Source organism: Rhinoraja longicauda, chromosome 4, assembly GCF_053455715.1.
Source record: "Rhinoraja longicauda isolate Sanriku21f chromosome 4, sRhiLon1.1, whole genome shotgun sequence".
Taxonomy (NCBI): Eukaryota; Metazoa; Chordata; class Chondrichthyes; order Rajiformes; family Arhynchobatidae; genus Rhinoraja; species Rhinoraja longicauda.
In genome coordinates, this window is record NC_135956.1 from 26,723,991 (window position 1) to 26,743,096 (window position 19,106).

Genomic DNA, 19,106 nt, shown 5'->3' on the forward strand with positions numbered 1-19,106 from the left:
TGTACACAATGTGATTAAAATCATTTAAAAAGTTATATCTTGTTTATGTATTGTGCACAGCATAAAACATTTCTATGATTGTACAGAATCACCCACCTCTTTTGGGAGAAAAAATGCTTTCCGCACAATTTGCAAGGTGCACTCCACCATTTGGATGATGTGGATGTAATATTGATAAAAGCATTGATAGTTTGCGGCACGGTGGCACAGGGAGTAGAGTTGCTGCCTTACAGTGCCAGAGTCCCGAGTTCGATCCTGACTACGGGTGCTGTACTTATAAATGATAGTAGAATTAGGCCATTTGGCCCATCAAGTCTACTCCAATATTTAATCATGGCTGATCTATCTCTCTCTCCTAGCCCCATTCTCCTCATTATCCTTGACATCAGTACAAATCAAACTGTACTAATCAAATTGTACATACTGTACAGGGTTTATACGTTCTCCCTGTGACCTGGGTGGGTTTTCTCCAAGATCTTCGGTTTCCTCCCACACTGGAATTTAGAAGGATTAGAGAGGATCTGATAAAAACATAAAATTATAAATGGACAAGTTAGATGCAGGAAAAATGTTCCCAATGTTGGGGGAGTCCAGAACCAGGGGCCACAGAATCAGAAGAATCAGAATGGCCTTTATTGTCATACAAAAAACATGTATTTTGGACGAAATTCCGTTACACAGTCCACCAATAAGAAAATAAAAACAAAGCAATAACACACACAATCACAAAACCAACACAAAACAAAAAAGAAACATCCATCACAGTGAGTCTCCTCCAGTCACCTCCTCACTGTGATGGAAGGTCAGAATGTCTTCTCTCTTCCCAGCCGTCTTCCCCCGTGGTCAGGCTGTTGAAATTGCCACATCGGGGCGGTTGGGGCTCCCGATATTGAAGCCCCCGCCGGGTGGAGAAAATCCCGTGGCCTATTCCAGCCGCGCCGGACGGTGAAAGGTCCGCAGCAGGCCGACCCAAGCCCCGCGATTCGGGGCGGGTGAAGACGCTGCCGGAGCTCCCAAGGTCGGCCGCCACCCAGGGACCTGCAAGCTTTCGACCTCCACGCGGCCCGCGGCCGAAGCCTCCGGAGCATCCGAAAGCGAGTCGCAGCCGCACTCGCAGCGCCACCACAGCCTCCAAAGGCAGCCAGCTCTGCAGATGGCGAGTACAGTCCGGAGCCCCAGGTGGTCCCAGCTGCAGGCCACCAGCTCCAGGTGTTAGGCCGATGGTAGGGCGCCGCGAGAACGGAGACACGACCCAAAAAAAGGTCGCGTCTCTGTTCGGAAGAGACAATTTTACAGTTCGCCCCCCCCCCCCCACCCCCCATCCCCACCCCCCACCCCCACACATAGCACACAACCACAAAAAACACTGCATCACATCTAAACACTACAATTAAGACAAAACACAAAAGACAAACGGACTGCAGGTGAGCTGCAGCTGCTGCGCAGCGCCACCACTTCCTGTTCTAGAATAAAGGGAGGCCATTTAAAACTGAGGTGAGAAAACACTTTTTCACCCAGAGAATTGTGAATTTGTGGAATTCTAGGCCACAGAAGGCAGTAGAGGCCAATTCACTTGATGAATTTAAAAAAGAGTCAGATAGAGCTCTTGGGGCTAGCGGAATCAAGGAATATGGGGAGAAGGCAGGCATGGGTTACTGATTGTGGATGATCAGCCATGATCATAATGAATGGCGGTGCTGCCTCGAAGGGCCAAATGCCCTCCTCCTGCACCTATTTTCTATGTTTCTATCTTTCTACTCCAAAGACATACAGGTTTGTTGGCTAATTGGTTTGGTATAAATCTAAATTGTCCCTGGTGTATAAAGGATAGTGTTAACGGATCGCTGGTTGGTGTGGACTCGGTGGGCCGAAGGGCCTGTTTCCACGCTGTATCTCTAAACTAAAAAACTAAAGTATTGGAGAAATTTATCACCAGAAATTAATTTATTTATCTTCCATCTCTCGAGTACAACATAACATAGAAGTATTGGAGAAATTTATAACCAGAAACTCCTTTCATTCCCAGTTTCAGGAAGCTAAATAGAATCACATCAGGACGCAATAGAGGAAATAGTATGGTCTTCTCATTTTTAAATCAATTGCTATCCTACTTCATGCTATAGTTTACTGGTGATTTTAAGTTTCACAATATGTACTTCAAAACCATACAAAAACAAATATAGCACATCAGTCATACTGACAAAACAAATAGCAAAAGTTAAATCTATTACTCCAAGTAATTATGTAACTGAAAACAATGTGCAGGAAAATATGATATACACAGTATTGCTAGATTTGTATATTGATAATCGGAAAAACAAAACAAAAATGATGAATGCACAACTAAAAGTGAGATAAAATGTAACATTAATGATGCTTAGAGAATAGAACCTCCACGAAATAGGTCACAAGGCAAAAGGTTAAGGGATAAGTTGTTTAGTACAAGAATGTTTTGCTGTACGAGGTGGTGTTACTGTTCAGCACCAATTTGCCGCATCTCGTTAATATGAACGTGGTAGGAAGCAGCTGCCTAATTGCTCCAGTTCGAAGCAAATTATCCAATTTTCTTTTGTCCATTTGTGAAGCTTCATGTAGCAGCAGATTCCTGGTAGTCACCACATATATTTTAAAACCTGTAAGTATAATTGATAAATGTTATAAACACAAGGAAATTCATTAGGTATTGAAAGTTTTCATATTTTGTGGTTTATACAATGCGTTCACATTAACATCTGAGGGAAATTATCTTTGGTAAGCTTATAATGCTGACTTTTTTGGAAAGCCATCTGAATTTATATTTTGATTCTCTAAGAGGACTACTGGTGGAGTATCAGAGCATTATCTCAATATGTCATTATCTTACCTTTCAGATGAAGATAAATCTTGATTTTACTGCAATTCTATTCTCTATTAAAGCTCAAAATTGCACCACACTGCAGTGCATTCACTTGGATTAGGATTTGCGGAATTAAACCACAATCATAAAGCAATATTAAAAATAGAAACAATAACCAAAAAATTGCATCAACAATGTAAAACAAGAAACAAAAATACATTTTATCATTTAAATTATAACTGAAGTATTTTTTTAGCCTACATCTGTTTTGCCATGTATTTTTACAATACTAATGCAACATTTATGAAACATCGATTGAAGAATTTTAATGCTAGTTGTTTGTAACAATAACTGAGAAATTAGATTGCGTCAAATGTTTTTGTTTATGCTCAATAGTCTCTTAAAAGCTACTATCATATTTGCTTCCACCACTACTCCTGGCTGTTCCAGGCACTTACCATTCTGTATATTAAAAAAAAATTACATGACTCATAACATTAAACTTCCACCTTGATCTTAAAGTTTGTACTGTCTAGAGTTTGACATTTCCACCCTGGGAAAATAGTTCTAACTGTCTACCCTACCTATGCCTCTTATAATTTTACATACTTCATTCGGGTCACCCCTCATCCCCCAGAAGTTCCAGAGAAATTGCAGGTTTGTGACCGCACGTCTTTACTGCCACGTTTTAGCATTTCAGTAAAGATGCCACCTGAAACAATGTCTTGTTATTTTTAAGTTGGGCTGTGATCTTCTCCTTTCCAGTCAAGGCTGCCCTGAATAGGTTGCTTATGGGATGGAATCCTGGTTGCTTCCATCAAGGACAATCATGGTTGAGGTGGGCTTGGAATGTTCCTAACAGCAGGCATTGACTGCCTCCAATAATGAATTTACGCCCATTCTTGGTTCTCAGTGGGATCAGGCCTTGGATGTTTGAACCACTGATGGTTTTACAATGCTATATAAACCACGTGCCTGCCATGGATGTGGACAATTTGGTGAGCCTCTTGCGCTCACCTCAACCACTATCTGCAAATCATTCACAGGTTTTCTGCCATAACTGTCTTCAGCTATATCTTTATCCTTCAATAAAATAACCTTCCTATTTGCCTATTTATTTTCCTATTTAGCCAACCTGATCTCCCGGTGGCCGAGCAGTTCAACTCCCCCTCCCATTCCCAGTCTGACCTTTCTGTCATGGGCCTCCTCCAGTGCCATAGTGAGGCCCACTGGAAATTGGAGGAACAGCACCTCATATTTCGCCTGGGCAGTTTGCAGCCCAGTGGTAGGAACATCGACTTCTCCAACTTTAGATAGTTCCTCTGTCCCTCTCTTCCCCTCCCCTTCCCAGATCTCCCTCTATCTTCCTGTCTCCACCTATATCTTTCCTTTGTCCCGCCCCCCTGACATCAGTCTGAAGAAGGGTCTCGACCCGAAACGTCGCCCATTCCTTCTCTCCCGAGATGCTGCCTGACCTGCTGAGTTAATCCAGCATTTTGTGAATAAATACCTTCGATTTGTACCAGCATCTGCAGTTATTTTCTTATACTTCCTATTTAGGCATGTCTTAGACATGGCTGATTAGCTGTTGATCTCTGGTTATTTATTAAAGCAGTCCTGATAGAGAAGCTAAAAATCTATTCACAGGTGCCAATGATGGAGGTTTTCAGGGAAATCCACAGGTTGTGCACACGATGCAGAGGTTGCATCCTGGGAGTTGACAAATGTTGGCTGTAAGGTACTGAGTTGATGCCTTTATGGATCCTTGAAATGTTGAGCATCTTGCAGCAATACTCTGGGGCCATGTAGATGGAAAGAATAGCACAGATTTGGTGGTAATCAGTCCAACTTCACTGTAGAGAACCAGGCATTATTACCAATCATGGCATGGGTGATGCAGACATCTTTTTACTCCCTCCCTCAGCCAGCAGAATAAATTAAGAGTGTAAACCAGCATCTGCAGTTCCTTCCTACAGAATAAACAAAGTGGCGTCAATGCTTAGACCCGAGGTGTTGTCACCATGCCTCGTGCTTGTCCTTCCAATGACACTGGGTTTTGTTATGCAGGAAAAAAAACCCTGCAGATGCTAGTTTAAATCGAAAGTATACAAAAAATGCTGGAAAGCAGGGACTACCTTAAGTTAGAGAAGTCAATGTTCATACCGCTGGGGTGTAAACTACCCAAGCGAAATATGAGATGCTGTTCCTCCAATTTGCGCTGGGCCTCACTCTGACAATGGAGGAGGCCCAGGACAGAAAGGTCAGATTGGAAATAGGAGGGGGAGTTGAAGTGCTGAGCCACCGGGAGATCAGGTTGATTAAGACGGACTGAGTGGAGGTGTTGAGTAAAACGATCGTCGAGCCTGCGCTTGGACCCGCCGATGTAGAGAAGTTGACATCTGGAACAGCGGATACAATTGATGAGGTTGGATGAGGTGCAGAGCAGATGAACCTCTGCCTCACCTGGACTGTTTGGGTCCTTGGATGGAGTCGAGGGGGGGGGAGTAAATGGACAGGCGTTGCATATCCTGCGGTTGCAGAGGAAAGTACCTGGGGAAGATGTGGTTTGGGTGGGGACGAATGGACCAGGGAGTTACGGAGGGAATGGCCTCTACGGAAAGCAGAAAGGGGTGGAGATGGGAAGATGTGGCCAGTAGTGGGATCCCATTGGAGGTGGCGGAAATGTTGGAGGCTAATTTGTTGTATGCGACGGCTGATGGGGTGGAAGGTGAGGACAAGGGGGACTCTATCCTTGTTACGAATAGGGGAAGGGGGAGCAAGAACGGAGCGGCGGGATATTGAGGAGACCCCAGTGAGAGCCTCATCTAAAGAATGAGGACATCTCCAATGCCCTAGTATGGAACACCTCATCCTGGGCAAAGACGGAGGAATTGGTTTTGTTATGATAAGCAATCACCTAAGCATTCTGTTGATGATCCCATTAGAATTAGCCTTGCCTATTCCTTTCTTGGTAGATGGTTGCTACCCCTTCCCACCCCGGTATTGAAGATGCCCAGGACGGTTGATTTGTTTGTGAATCCAGAGAGATTTTTCAGCATTAGAGTAGGTCCTCCTTCATTTTATCTGAACCGACCAGGTTTGGGGCATACACACTGACAACCTCAGCAAATTGTTTTTCATGTTTAGTTAGGTGAGGGATTATAAGTATTGGCTAAATCTACTGAGACACAAAGCTTGTTCCATGAAGATGGTGAAAATCATATAATATGTCCCTCTGGGTGCCATGTACATTAAACTGGCATTCTCAACTTAACAAATCTAACTTTACCACACTGAATAAATGTCAAAGCATCCGAGTTCCTCAGCTGTAGTAGCAGAGCAGAGTTCAGTTTGTTGCAGTTGGAACTCTCCATGAAGGTCCTGTTATTCCTGGTTTAGAAATTCATATTGTGGAGTGGAATATGCCTGTGTGTGTTTTCTTTTGACATGGAATAGTTGCAGTGGGCTTCAGAGAGCAAGGTCTCGATTTAGTGGCAGAGGGGACCAAGCCAACTATAGATGAGCCCGCATGCACAGTCCACCCCTCACTCAAGCCACACAAGCAGACAGCATTATGACTCCAACCCCAACAGAATAACCAACACAATTGGCATCGGTATTATACAAGTGTAAAATCAAATTATGTGATTACATCCCTGTAACTCAGAGACAAGCTCACCAATGACGGAGCTCCTTGGCAAAGGATTTGAGAACCATGAGTGCAGCACAGTGGCACAGTTCCTGCCTTAAAAGTGCCAGAGACCCGGCTACCATCCTGACCTTTTTTTTTTACAAATACTTTATCCCAAAACAAAAACAAACATACAAAGTAGTAACACGATCAAATCAAAAGCTGCCTATGTTGGCAGTTTGCAAACAAAACGGTTATCAAATTAAAATTTCACCAACTTTGTCAGTAATATTCGACCTCCCGCGGCAACCAGCATTCACGGAAGGCCTCCAGCGTCCCGTGGACACCGCGTGTTTCCTCTCCAGGGACACGCAAGCACGGATGTAACCTCGGAAAAGGGGCAGCCGACCCCTGTGCGGCCGTCAACTACCCGCTGCCTGGACCCGCAAATGGCCATCTTGGCCAACGATCCTGACCTTGGAGGTCTGCATGGAGTTTGTACATTCTCCCAGTTCCCTCTGGGTGCTCCGGTGTCCTCACACACTTCAAAGACGTACAGGTTTGTAGGTTAATTGGCTTCCGTAAATAGTTCCTGATGTGTGTAGCATAGTGTAGGTGTGCGAGTATCACTTGTCGGCACAGACTCTGTGGGCCGAAGGGCCAATTTCCATGCTGTATCTCTAAACTTAACATCAAAGATCGGGGTGAACATCAAAATACCATCCTCAAGCATCCCATTAAAAAAATGACATTCTTTTATAGAGGCATGGGAGATGTGCAGATCTCCCTTTCCAAAGCATGGGATTGACTGACCGCAGTTTCATAAAAATCTCCAAACCAAGTATGCATGGCCCCCCAAATAAATTCATTTCTAAAGCTTTCATCAGAATGGAGTCTATTGTGCAGATGAACGTTTTCTTCCATAATCTGCCACTCGTACTATTCTGAATAAGATGGACAAAGATTGTGGTATGGTGGTCTGAATGATGAAATGCTCACCTCTGAAGAAGGGTCTCGACCCGAAACATCACCCATTCCTTCTCTCCTGAGATGCTGCCTGACCTGCTGAGTTACTCTAGCATTTTGTAATACCTTCGATTTGAACCAGCATCTGCAGTTATTTTCCTACACAAATGCTCACCTTTTAATCAGTTTTCATTGCACTTGTCTCCAGATTAAAGCAGATAAGAGGAAACAATAAACATGCATATCATAAGACTATAGCAGGGTAGCAATACAAAGCCCCTAAGCAAGATTAGAGAGAGTTGCGTTTTCAACATCGTGGGATTTTGCAGAATATTTTATTTTATCACTGACAAATTATAATTCTGAGCACTGCAGTCAATGCTGATGTTGCAAACATTCAGGGATGGCTACTCAACAATCGTAAGTGAAGCAGATAACTTTCCTCATTTCCCCGAGTCAAAGTAATATGGATCCAATCTTGAATTTAAGACATTTTTTCCTCTCACTATGCAGTACTATCAATTTCAAACATTTGGAGGGTGGTGGCAGACTAAAATTAAATTTAAACTTGAATTTTAGCACCAATGAAACCTATCTGAAATTATAGCCCCAGGAGCAAGAATACATTAAGGCTGTGTTTATTGATATGTTCTCATCTGTACCTATTTGCAAATTAAAGAATTAAAGAGCGAGGAAGCAGGGTGGGTTTAAACTGCACATATTTTAATGCAAGGGGACGATGGGATGGGTAAGGCAGATGAGCTTAAGGCATGGATAGGTATGAGCGACTAGGAAGTTGTAGCCAAGACTGAAACCTGGTTAAGGGAGGGACAGGACTGGCAGCTCAATGTTCCCGGGTACAGGAGCTTAAGGAGGGACATGGGTGAGGGGAAAAAGTGGAGTGGGGGGGGAGTTGCATTGTTGGTTAAGGAAGATGTCACGTCTGTGTTCAGAGGTGACATTATGGACGGTTCGTCTAGTGAGGTTATATGGGTGGAGCTGAGGAACAAGAAAGGGATGATTACCTTTTTGGGGGTGAACTACAGACCCCCGAAGTCAACTGGAATTAGAACAAATGTGCTGGGAAATTGCAGACAACTGCAGGTCAAATAAAGCTGCTGTGGTAGGGATTTTAACTTTCCCAATATAGACAGGGAAAATCATAGCGTGAAGGGCTTAGATGGAGTGCAATTCCTCAATAGTGTTCAGGAGAGTTTTCTTCAGCAGTATGTGCAGGTCCCCACACGTGAGAAGGCAACGCTGGATCTAGTATTGGGAAGGGCAAGTTAAGGAAGTGTGTGTGGAGGAGCCTTTTGGGACCAGTGACCACAGTTTGATTAGGTTTAAGATAGTTATGGATAGGGATGGAGAGGGTCCATGTGTCAAAATGCTCAACTGGGGTAAGGCCAACTTTGAGGGTATGAGAGAAGGTCTCGCTCAAGTTGACTGGAGCAGGTTATTAGAGGGGAAAGGACCATTGTCCAAGTGGGATGTTTTTAAAAGTGTACTGAAGATAGCTCAGGGTGCATATGTCCCTGTTAGAGTGAAGGGCAAAGCAGGCAAACGTAAGGACAATAGACAATAGGTGCAGGAGTAGGCCATTCAGCCCTTCGAGCCAGCACCGCCATTCAATGCGATCATGGCTGATCACTCTCAATCAGTACCCCGTTCCTGCCTTCTCCCCATACCCCCTCACTCCGCTATCCTTAAGAGCTCTATCCAGCTCTCTCTTGAAAGCATCCAACGAACTGGCCTCCACTGCCTTCTGAGACAGAGAATTCCACACCTTCACCACTCTCTGACTGAAAAAGTTCTTCCTCATCTCCGTTCTAAATGGCCTACCCCTTATTCTTAAACTGGCTTGGCTGACGAGGGAAATTGAGACATTAGTCAAAAACAAGAAGGATGCATGGGACAGATATAGGCAGCTGGGATCAAGTGCATCCCTGGAGGAGTTTCAGGAACTAAGGAGTATAAAAAAGGAAATCAGAAGGGTAAAAGGGGGCCAGGAGATAGCTCTGGCGGAAAGCATTAAGGACAATCCCAAAACATTTTATAAATACATAGGGGGGAAAAGGGGTAACTAGAGAGAATGTGGGACCTCTCGGGGATCAAAGATGGATCAAAGGAGCCACAGATGGGCAAGATCCTAAATTAGTATTTTTCCTCTGTATTTACCAAGGAGAAAGACAGTAGGACGAAGGAAATTGGAGCAGTCACTGGAAGTGTCTTGAGAGCAGTCAGGGTTACTGTCGAAGAAGTACTGAAGGTACTGTCATGTTTGAAGGTAGACAAATCTCCAGGGCCTGATCAGATATATCCGAGGAAATTGAGGGAGTCCTGGTTAAAACTTATGAGTTGTCCTTAAATACAGGAGAGGTGCTGGAAGACTGGAGGGTGGAAAATGTTGTGCCGCTTTTCAAGAAGGGCTGCAGGGAAAATGCTGGGAACACTGGAAATGAGCTTAACATCTGTAGTTGGTAAGTTACTGGAGAGTATTCTGAGGGATAGGATATACAGGCATTTGGATGGGCAAGGGGTGATTAGGGATACTCAACATGGTTTGTACGTGGGAGGTCGTGTCTCACAAATCTGATTGTTTTTTGAAGACGTGACCAAAAAGGTTGATGAGGGCAGAGCTGTAGATGTTGTGTACATGGACTTCAGTAAGGCATTCGACAAGGTTCCGCATAGTAGGCTGCTCTAGAAGGTTAGATCACATGGGATCCAAGGGGAGATAGCTGAATCGATAGCAAATTGGCTTCATGGAAGGAATCAGAGGATAATGGTGGAAGGTTGCTTCTTAGACTGGATGCCTGTGACTAATGGTGTGCCTCAGGGTTCGGTGCTGGGCCCATTACTGTTTGTCGTCTACATCAGGGGCCTGCAAACTTTTCAGCATGAGGGCCACATTATATATTTGGCACATTTTTGCGGGCCATAGGAAAAATTAAAGAATGTCTGTTTTATAAATTTAATGAACTCAAAAAAGAACTTAAGTAAAACAAATGGAAGAAATTCAAGCCATCTGGAGTACATGGCTGCTTCCAGCATACACTAGTAACACATACGTTCTTACCTTGAAAAAATTGCCAAAATGGTCAATTTTGTGCTGTAAAAAGCGAGGAAGTAGCTGGAGGATCCGGCGGAGAAAGAGGGACCGAGAGAAGGGCTGCAAAGCCCGCGGACGCAAGAAGCAGCTGGGAAGACGTCTGGCCAGCCGGAGGGAGAAGGGGAAACGCGGCCGGGAAGGGAGGCCGGGAAGGGAGGCAGGAGAGCAAAGCCGAAAAGCAGGGGCCGGCCGGCGGGGGGAGAAGAGGAGGAGGAGGAAAGGACGGAGTTGAGCGAGCTGGGAGAGGATCAGCAGAAAGAACTCAAGCTAAAGGACCTGGAGGGTCCGCAGGGGCAGAAGCAGCGAGCGTTGGAGGTCAGCGACCCGCCGGGGGCTGAGGGTGAAGGGCCCAGGGAGTTGTGCTCAACGGCCTTGGAGGAGGAGGAGCAGTGGAATGTCGAGCCCAAAGAGGAGGAAGAGGAGCCGGGGAGAGGCCGATCGGCAGCGGTGGCCGAGCAGCAGCGAGAGCTTGGCTGGGCACCGAGGCAATAGGTGGAGGACTAGGCCACGGCTCTGCTCGGCGGCCCCAGCCTCGAGTGCCGGCCAAGTGAAAACGGAACCCGGCTGAAGGAGATGGCGAGCAGGGAGAAGGGCTAGAGTGCCAGCAGGAGCGGAGAGGGGCCAAAGGGCCGCAAGAAGCGAGGCGCGGAGCAGGAACGCAGAGCCTGGAGCAGCGAGGAGCACAGGAACGGGGAGAGGTGTCGGGACACTCGGAGCGCTGGGAGGGAGCCGGAGACGCGCTGATGGGATGAAGATGGGGGAAGCCAAGCTGCAGAACGGATCATGTTAAAATCTCTTGGCAGGCCGGATAAAATCTCTTGGCGGGCCGGATGTGGCCCGCGGGCCATAGTTTGGAGACCCCTGATCCACATCAACGATTTGGATGAGAACATACAGCGCAAGATTAACAAGTTGACTGATGATACAAAAGTTAATGATTTTGCAGACAGCGAAGATGGTTGTGAACGATTGCAGCAGGATCTGGATCAATTGGCCAGGTGGGCAGAGGAATGGTTGATGGAATTTAATAGAGAAATGCGAGGTGTTGCAGTTTTAGACATCAAACAAGGGCAGGACCTACACACTAAATGGCAGGCCTCTGGGAAGTGTTGTAGAGCAGAGCAATCGAGGAGTACAGGTGCATGGTTCCTTGAAGGTCCAGTCGCAGGTAGATAAGGTGGTCAAAAAGGCTTTTGGCACTTTGGCCTTTATCAGTCAGAGCATTGAGTATAGAAGTTGGGAGGTCAGGTTGCAGTGATTTCAGAAGTTGGTGAGACCACATTTATAATATTGTGTTCAGTTCTGGGCACCATGTTATAGGAAAGATATTGCCAAGCTTGAAAGGGTTCAGAAAAGATTTACGAGGATGTCGCCAGGACTAGAGGGTGTGAGCTATAGAGAGAGGTTGAGTAGGCTGGGTCTCTATTCCATGGAGCGCAGGAGGATGAGGGGAGATCTTATCGCGGTATACAAAATCATGAGAAGAATAGATTGGGTAGATGCACAGAGTCTTTTGCCCAGAGTAGGGGAATCGAGGATTAGAGGACATAGGTTCAAGGTGAAGGGGAAAAGCTTTAATAGGAATACGAGGGGTAACTTTTTCACACAAAGGGTGGTGGGTGTATGGAACAAGCTGCCAGAAGAGGTAGTTGAGGCTGGGACTATCCTGTCGATAAGAAACAGTTAGACAGATACATGGATAGGAAAGGTTTGGAGGGATATGGACCAAGCACAGGCAAGTGGGGCTAGTGTGGCTGGGACATAGTTGGCAGGTGTAGGCGAGTTGGGCTGAAGGGCCTGTTTCCACACTGTATAAACCTATAACTTTCTTTCTTGCTGTCACAAATTGATGCATTGCTTTAATAGGTCACTGCCAAAAGGGAGATAAATGAATACAAAAATAAAAGGGAGCAAATCTCCACAGCAGCATCACACATTTCATATGTAGAAGCGAGAGAAAAAGAATCAAACTCTAAATGCATTTAACAGTAACACAATGTTAACCTTTTGGTATTCCATCCATCACCCACCACTTGCCCCACCAAGGCTAGCAGATATCAGTAGAAGGGTTTTATATTATAATCATTAACATTACAGTTAGCATACTTATGAAGTGTATATCAATACCTAGATTCATTTCACAAATTGATATGAAGGTAATGGCCAATTAGCAATTCCCAAAAAGAATAAAGAATCAAATTTCAAGAGACCAAGAAACAAAGATAACACTGAGGGAGTTTTAAAACTTTAATGTCAAACTACATATAAAAAGAAAAAAAAAATCGTACATTTAGATACTGCCTGGTTTACAACTGAAAGTTTTTGTTTCAGTGAACTGTTCTGCAGGGGGAAAGACAATAAAATGGTGTTAAGGAAATTAAATTTATACAAAAATGTCACAGGGTTGTATTGTTCTACAAATATTCTTGTTGAAGTTCTAACATCTCATTTGCACAACTAATTAGAAACTGAAAATAATTAACTGTTGGTCCAAGGAAGTCTCTTCTGGAGTTTCTTCAGGATCTCAACAGAACTGTGAAAAGCAAACAAAAACATTATCTGCAGCAAAATACCACAAACAGGAGTCAAGTTAGCCAGCCATGGCCACAAAGCAGAACAGCATCAATGCTAGAAATCCAAAATAAAATAGAAAATATTGGAAATACTCAGCCGGTCAATGACTTCCCATTACAATGAGGAAGATTTGGAAATGTGCTGAGCTGTTTGGAAAAGCGGTTAACTAAACAATTTGATGTTTGATCTTTTAAGTATTTCCAGCATTTTGTGCTTTAACCAATCATATCTTTAAAATGTGAAACCCCAACGATCTGAACACAAAAGGTTCTGACCAAAGATACCCAACCAAGGAAGAATAGTACTCTCCAAGCTGCTTCCTCGTGGACGTTTGCTATTTCAGGTTGCTACAAAATTGGCAGTCCAAGGTTTGGATAAATGAGTAGACACAAAATGCTGGAGTAACTCAGTGGGACAAGCAGCATCTCTGGAGTGAAGGAATGGGTGACGTTACTCCAGCATTTTGTATCTACCTTAGTTAAACCAGCATCTGCAGTTCTTTTCTACATATTTAGAGAAATTAGGAACTAGGAAGTAATAATTATAATTCATAAAAATGCCCTGGAGAAATTAATAAAGTTACATTTTTAAAGTATAAGAAAATAACTGCAGATGCTGGTACAAATCGAAGGTATTTATTCACAAAATGCTGGAGTACCTCAGCAGGTCAGGCAGCATCTCGGGAGAGAGGGAATGGGTGACGATTCGGGTCGAGACCCTTCTTCAGACTGAGAATACTTTTTAAAGTATTGGTCATAAAAGTACATGGGTACAAAGTAAATTGGTTATAAAAGTTGATGCAAGATGCCACATAGGTGCAAGTAGTTTTTATCTTTCAGGAATGACCAGGGGTTTTACAGGGTGGGAGTTTTGTACAGGGTGGGATGGGGCATTGAAATGCCAAGTGGGAAACTGGTTGTTTGCATACCTGTTAAAACTGAAAGTGGAGACATTCAAGATGTAAAAGGTTTGGGCTTGAGATTTTTAACATTTTAACGTTCCCAGGCAAACCCACCAGCTTAAAATCCTCTTTAGTTTCATCAATGCCTGAAACCTTACTGCATCTACATTTATTGCTAATTATAAATGCACATATCCACGATATACACAGAGAAACATAGAAAATAGGTGCAGGGGGAGGCCATTCGGCCCTTCGAGCCTGCACCACCATTCATTGTGATCATGGCTGATCATCCACAATCAGTGCCTGCCTTCTCCCCATATTCCACAAATTCACAACTCTCTGGGTGAAAAAGTTCCTTCTCACCTCAGTTTTAAATGGCCTCCCCTTTATTCTAAGACTGTGGCCTCTGGTTCTGGACTCGCCCAATATTGGGAACATTTTTCCTGCATCTACCTTGACCAGTCCTTTTATAATTTTATATGTCTCTATAAGATCCCCTCTCATCCTTCTAAACTCCAGTGAATACAAGCCTAGTCTTTTCAATCTTTCCTCATATGTCAGTCCCGCCATCCCAGGGATCAATCTCATGAACCTACGCTGCGCTGCCTCAATTACAAGGATGTCCTTCCTCAAATTAGGAGACCAAAACTGTACACAATACTCCAGATATGGTCTTACTAGGGCCCTATACAACTGCAGAAGAACCTCTTTACTCCTATACTGAAATCCTCTTGTTATGAAGGCCAACATGCCATTAGCTTTCTTCACTGACTGCTGTACCTGCACGCCAACTTTCAGTGACTGGTGCACAAGGACACCCAGGTCTCGCTGCACTTCCCACTTACCTAATCTGACACCATTAAGATAATAATCTGCCTCCTTGTTTTTGCCGCCAAAGTGGATAACCTCACATTTATCTACATTATACTGCATCTGCCATGCATCTGCCCACTTACTCAACCTGTCCAGGTCACCCTGCAACCTCCTAACATCCTCTTCGCAGTTCACACTGCCACCCAGCTTTATGTCATCTGCAAACTTACTAGTGTTACTTCTAATTCCTTCCTCCAAATCATTAATATATATTGTAAATAGTTGCGGCCCCAACACCGAGCCCCGTGGCACTCCACTCGCCACTGCCTGCCATTCCGAAAAGGACCCGTTTACTCCTACTCTTTGCCAACCAATTCTCTATCCATGTCAAGACTCTACCCCCAATACCATGTGCTCTAATTTTGCTCACCAATCTCCTGTGTGGGACCTTATCAAAGGCTTTCTGAAAGTCTAGATACACTACATCTACTGGCCCCCCTTCATCCATCTTATTTGTCACATCCTCAAAAAATTCCAGAGGATTAGTCATGCATGATTTCCCTTTCATAAATCCATGCTGACTTGGACTTATCCTTGTACTGCTATCCAAATGCACCATTATTACCTCTTTAATAATTAACTCCAGCATCTTCCCCACCATCGATGTCAGGCTAACTGGTCTGTAATTCCCCGTTTTCTCTCTCGCTCCTTTCTTGAAAAGTGGGATAACATTAGCTATCCTCCAATCCATAGGAACTGATCCTGAATCTATTGAACGTTTGAAAATGATCACCAATGCGTCCACTATTTCTAGAGCCACCTCCCTGAGTACCCTGGGATGCAGACCATCAGGCCCTGGGGATTTATCAACCTTCAGTCCCATCAGTCTACCCAATACTATTTCTCGCCTAATGCAAATTTCTTTCAGTTCCTCTATCCCCCTAGATCCTCAGTCCCCTAGTACATTTGGGAGATTGTTTGTGTCTTCCTTAGTGACGACAGATCCAAAGTACCTGTTCAACTCTTCTGCCATTTCCTTGTTATCTATAATAATTTCACCCGTGTCTGCCTTCAAGGGGCCCACATTTGTCTTTGTTAATCTTTTTCTCTTAACATATCTAAAGAAGCATTTACTATCCTTTATATTCTTGGCTAGCTTCCCCTCGTACTTCATCTTTTCAGCCCGTATCTTATAGCCTATAATAGGATATTTCTATATATTCTATAGCCTATAGAATATATAAAGGCTAGATGCAATATAGTCATCTACTTTTCTAAACTATATTTTTCAAACCCAAGCAGAAAAAAATCTTACCTTCCATCTATTTCCGCAGCTATTGCATACGACAAATGTAGTCATTGGTTCATCAGCACTGCGAGTTTGAACCTGAGAGAATGCGTTAACAGTTCTGTTAGCTGTTCCCTCTTCAAAATGTTAACAAGAAAAATCGATCAAGAAGGGCAATAATTTAACAAAATATAAAAAGTGATTTTAAGACCTTCTGCATATAAAATTAGTGCAAATGAAGCAGAAACAGATGCAAAAGATATTGCCTGGTGGCCAGTGCAGCATCATCACTAGTTAGAATTGGTTACTAAGCAGGGACAGAGTCTAGTTTGGGAATTTTAACCAGTTCAAGTACCAGTGGATTTTGCTGACCTATGCAGCAAACAACATGGGAGTCTAGTTTCTCCAGAGTTTGAAACTTGAGATCTTGGCATGTGGGGGAATTTGGTGGTGAGAGAAAGAGATGCTGTTCTGCCACATTATTTATTAGTGAGGTAACCTAATAAAGATAGGCAGGACAGAGCCATCAGACCTGTGAAACGTACATCTAGTACCACGTGAACTCGAGGATGTTGCCTTGTTTTGGACAACTGCAGGCATATATACAGATAGTGTGGTCATCTGGGGGAAGACTGAGGGGAATTCAAAACTGGGTAGGTGCTTGATGGAAAATAATTTGGAGAATTATGGGGAAGAGAAGGGAATGGATCTGACAGAATTCCTCTATCACAAGCAGGCACAATCTCCTCCATGTCATAGACAGAAAAGCTGGAGTAACCAGCAGGACAAAATCATCATCTCTGGAGAGAAGGAATGGGTGATGTTTCGGGTCAAGACCCTTCTTCAGACTGGTTAGGGATAAGGGAAACAAAGATATAGACAATGATGTAGAGAGATAAAGAAAAAATGAATGAAAGATATGCAAAAAAGTAACGATGATAAAGGAAACAGGCCATTGTTAGCTGCTTGTTGGGTGAAAATGAGAAGCCAGTGCGACTTGGGTGAGGGAGGGATAGAGAGAGAATGCTGGGGATCAATGCCATGACGATTTTATAATTGGGTGAACACAAAAATAAACAATAACTACCTTACAAACTCAGACTGCAAACTGTGATTTAAAATGTTACAAAAATAACAATATGCTAGCAAGTATAATTCTGAAGGTTAATTTTCAATTAAAATGTTTTGTTTGTAGTGTGCCTGGAAAGCGGTGGGTCATATAAAATGGCTTATGAATTTGTGAGGTTGGCTCTTTTACAATTCCCCCATCATCAGCAGCATGCAGTGCTTATCCAAAACTCTTACCTGGGTATAGGAGCAATTTTTCTTCTTACATTTGCCACACTTGAACAGATCACTTTCTGAGCCACCTGTCTTAGCCATTTGATGTTCTCGGATAGCTTCTTTGGTTAGAGCTTTTCGCATTTCTTTAAGTTCATCGCTTGCCATTTCCTGGAATAATTTAAAGAATCAACAAAGACCACATTCCAGGCAGATAATCCAGATCCTGAAAAATCCCTGGTGGAAAATATTCTTATCTTCCTTTTAGATGTTTGCCGATCAATTTGTACACATGGCTCAATAGCTACCGACTAAGTCATTAAAAAAATAACTTCTCTAAAACATGAATATTAGGTTAAAAGTCTTTATTAGGTCATCTCAACATTCCAAGAGTCAAGAGTTTTATTGTCATATACTAGGACAGGGTGGACCCGTTGGGCCCAAAGCTCTCCTGCATTGGTGTTGCACCCTCCCCCCCACTCCATCCCCCTCAACCCCACTTTACCCCCCCCCCCCCCCCTCCATTTATTAAAGTTTCAGCTGGCAGCAGCAGCTCGTTGGCTCAGAAGCCCCCCCCCCCCCCCCCCCCCCATTGGCCGCCACTCCTGTCACTCGGGCAGGTCCAATTTTGATGTCAAACGCGCTGACGGCCACAGTAAGTTGAAAAGTGATTTTTTAAACTTTAAAAAGCACAACAGAATAGGTAAACATAGTACACTGTAAACAATACAATAAACGAGGAAAAAAAGTTCAGTGTGTATAGATATATACATACGTACACACATACACACGTATACATAAAAACAAACAATAGTGCAAAAAGACAAAACCAATGCCCCCAAGTCTATCTAGTTCAGAACTCATTGGAGGTTATTGTGTTTAATAGCCTGATGGCTGTTGGAAAAAAGCTGTTCCTGAACCTGAATGTTACAGTTCAAGCTCCTGTACCTTCCTCCTGATGGCAGGGGTGAAATGAGTTTGTGGCCAGGGTGGTGTGGGTCTCTGATGATGCTGGCTGCCTTTTTGAGACAGCGACTCCTATGAACCCTTTGATGGTGGGGAGGTCAGAACTCGGGATGGACTGGGCAGTGTTCACTTTCTGAGGCCTTCTTCGCTCACGTGTATTCAAGTTGCTGAACCAGGGCGTGATGCAACCAGTCAATATGCCCTCTACTGTACGCCTGTAGAAGTTCTCTACTGTACGCCTGTAGAAGTTCAAGAGATATCGACAGGTTTGTAGGTCCTCATTCTTCCTCTTCCAAAGTTCACAATTAGTTTCTTGGTCTTACTGACATTGAGAGCCAAGTTGTTGTGCTGGCACCACTTGGTCAGTCGATCAATCTCACTTCTATACTCTGGCTCATCATAATCTGTAACTCGTCCAACAACGATCGTGTCTTCGGCGGACTTGAAAAGAGTTCACACTGTGTCCGGCTGCACAGTCACGAGTGTAGAGTGAGTAGAGCAGGGGGCTGAGCACGCAGCCTTGAGCTGCTACTGCACTGGTGGTTGTTGAGGAATAATTGTTGCTGCCAATTCAAACAGACTGCGGTCTGCTGATGAGGAAGTCGAGGATCCAGTTGCAAAGAGATGCACAGAGAACCAGTTCCCCAAGGATAACCAGCTTTATTTTTTAATCAAAAATATTTATTCAAATATTAAAATATATACAATACAATAAAACCAAAACAGAACTCACCA

General features: G+C 43.9%; 1 protein-coding gene across 7 annotated transcripts in view; it reads right to left on the reverse strand.

The window, feature by feature from the left end:
- Window positions 1-12,833: 12,833 nt before the first annotated feature.
- tcea1 (transcription elongation factor A (SII), 1) overlaps window positions 12,834-19,106 on the reverse strand; it is a 90,636-nt gene continuing 84,363 nt past the window's right edge. For 6 of the 7 annotated variants that reach the window (XM_078397395.1, XM_078397388.1, XM_078397387.1 and 3 more), the window contains 3 exons: window positions 17,430-17,576; window positions 16,152-16,223; window positions 12,834-13,078 (listed from right to left, as the gene is read on the reverse strand). In XM_078397395.1, the coding sequence (XP_078253521.1) occupies window positions 13,070-13,078; window positions 16,152-16,223; window positions 17,430-17,576 (228 nt within the window). In that variant the 3' untranslated portion in view covers window positions 12,834-13,069. Of the gene's footprint in view, window positions 13,079-16,124; window positions 16,224-17,429; window positions 17,577-19,106 lie in introns of those variants that run through there. The other variant, XM_078397390.1, reaches the window with a different exon arrangement.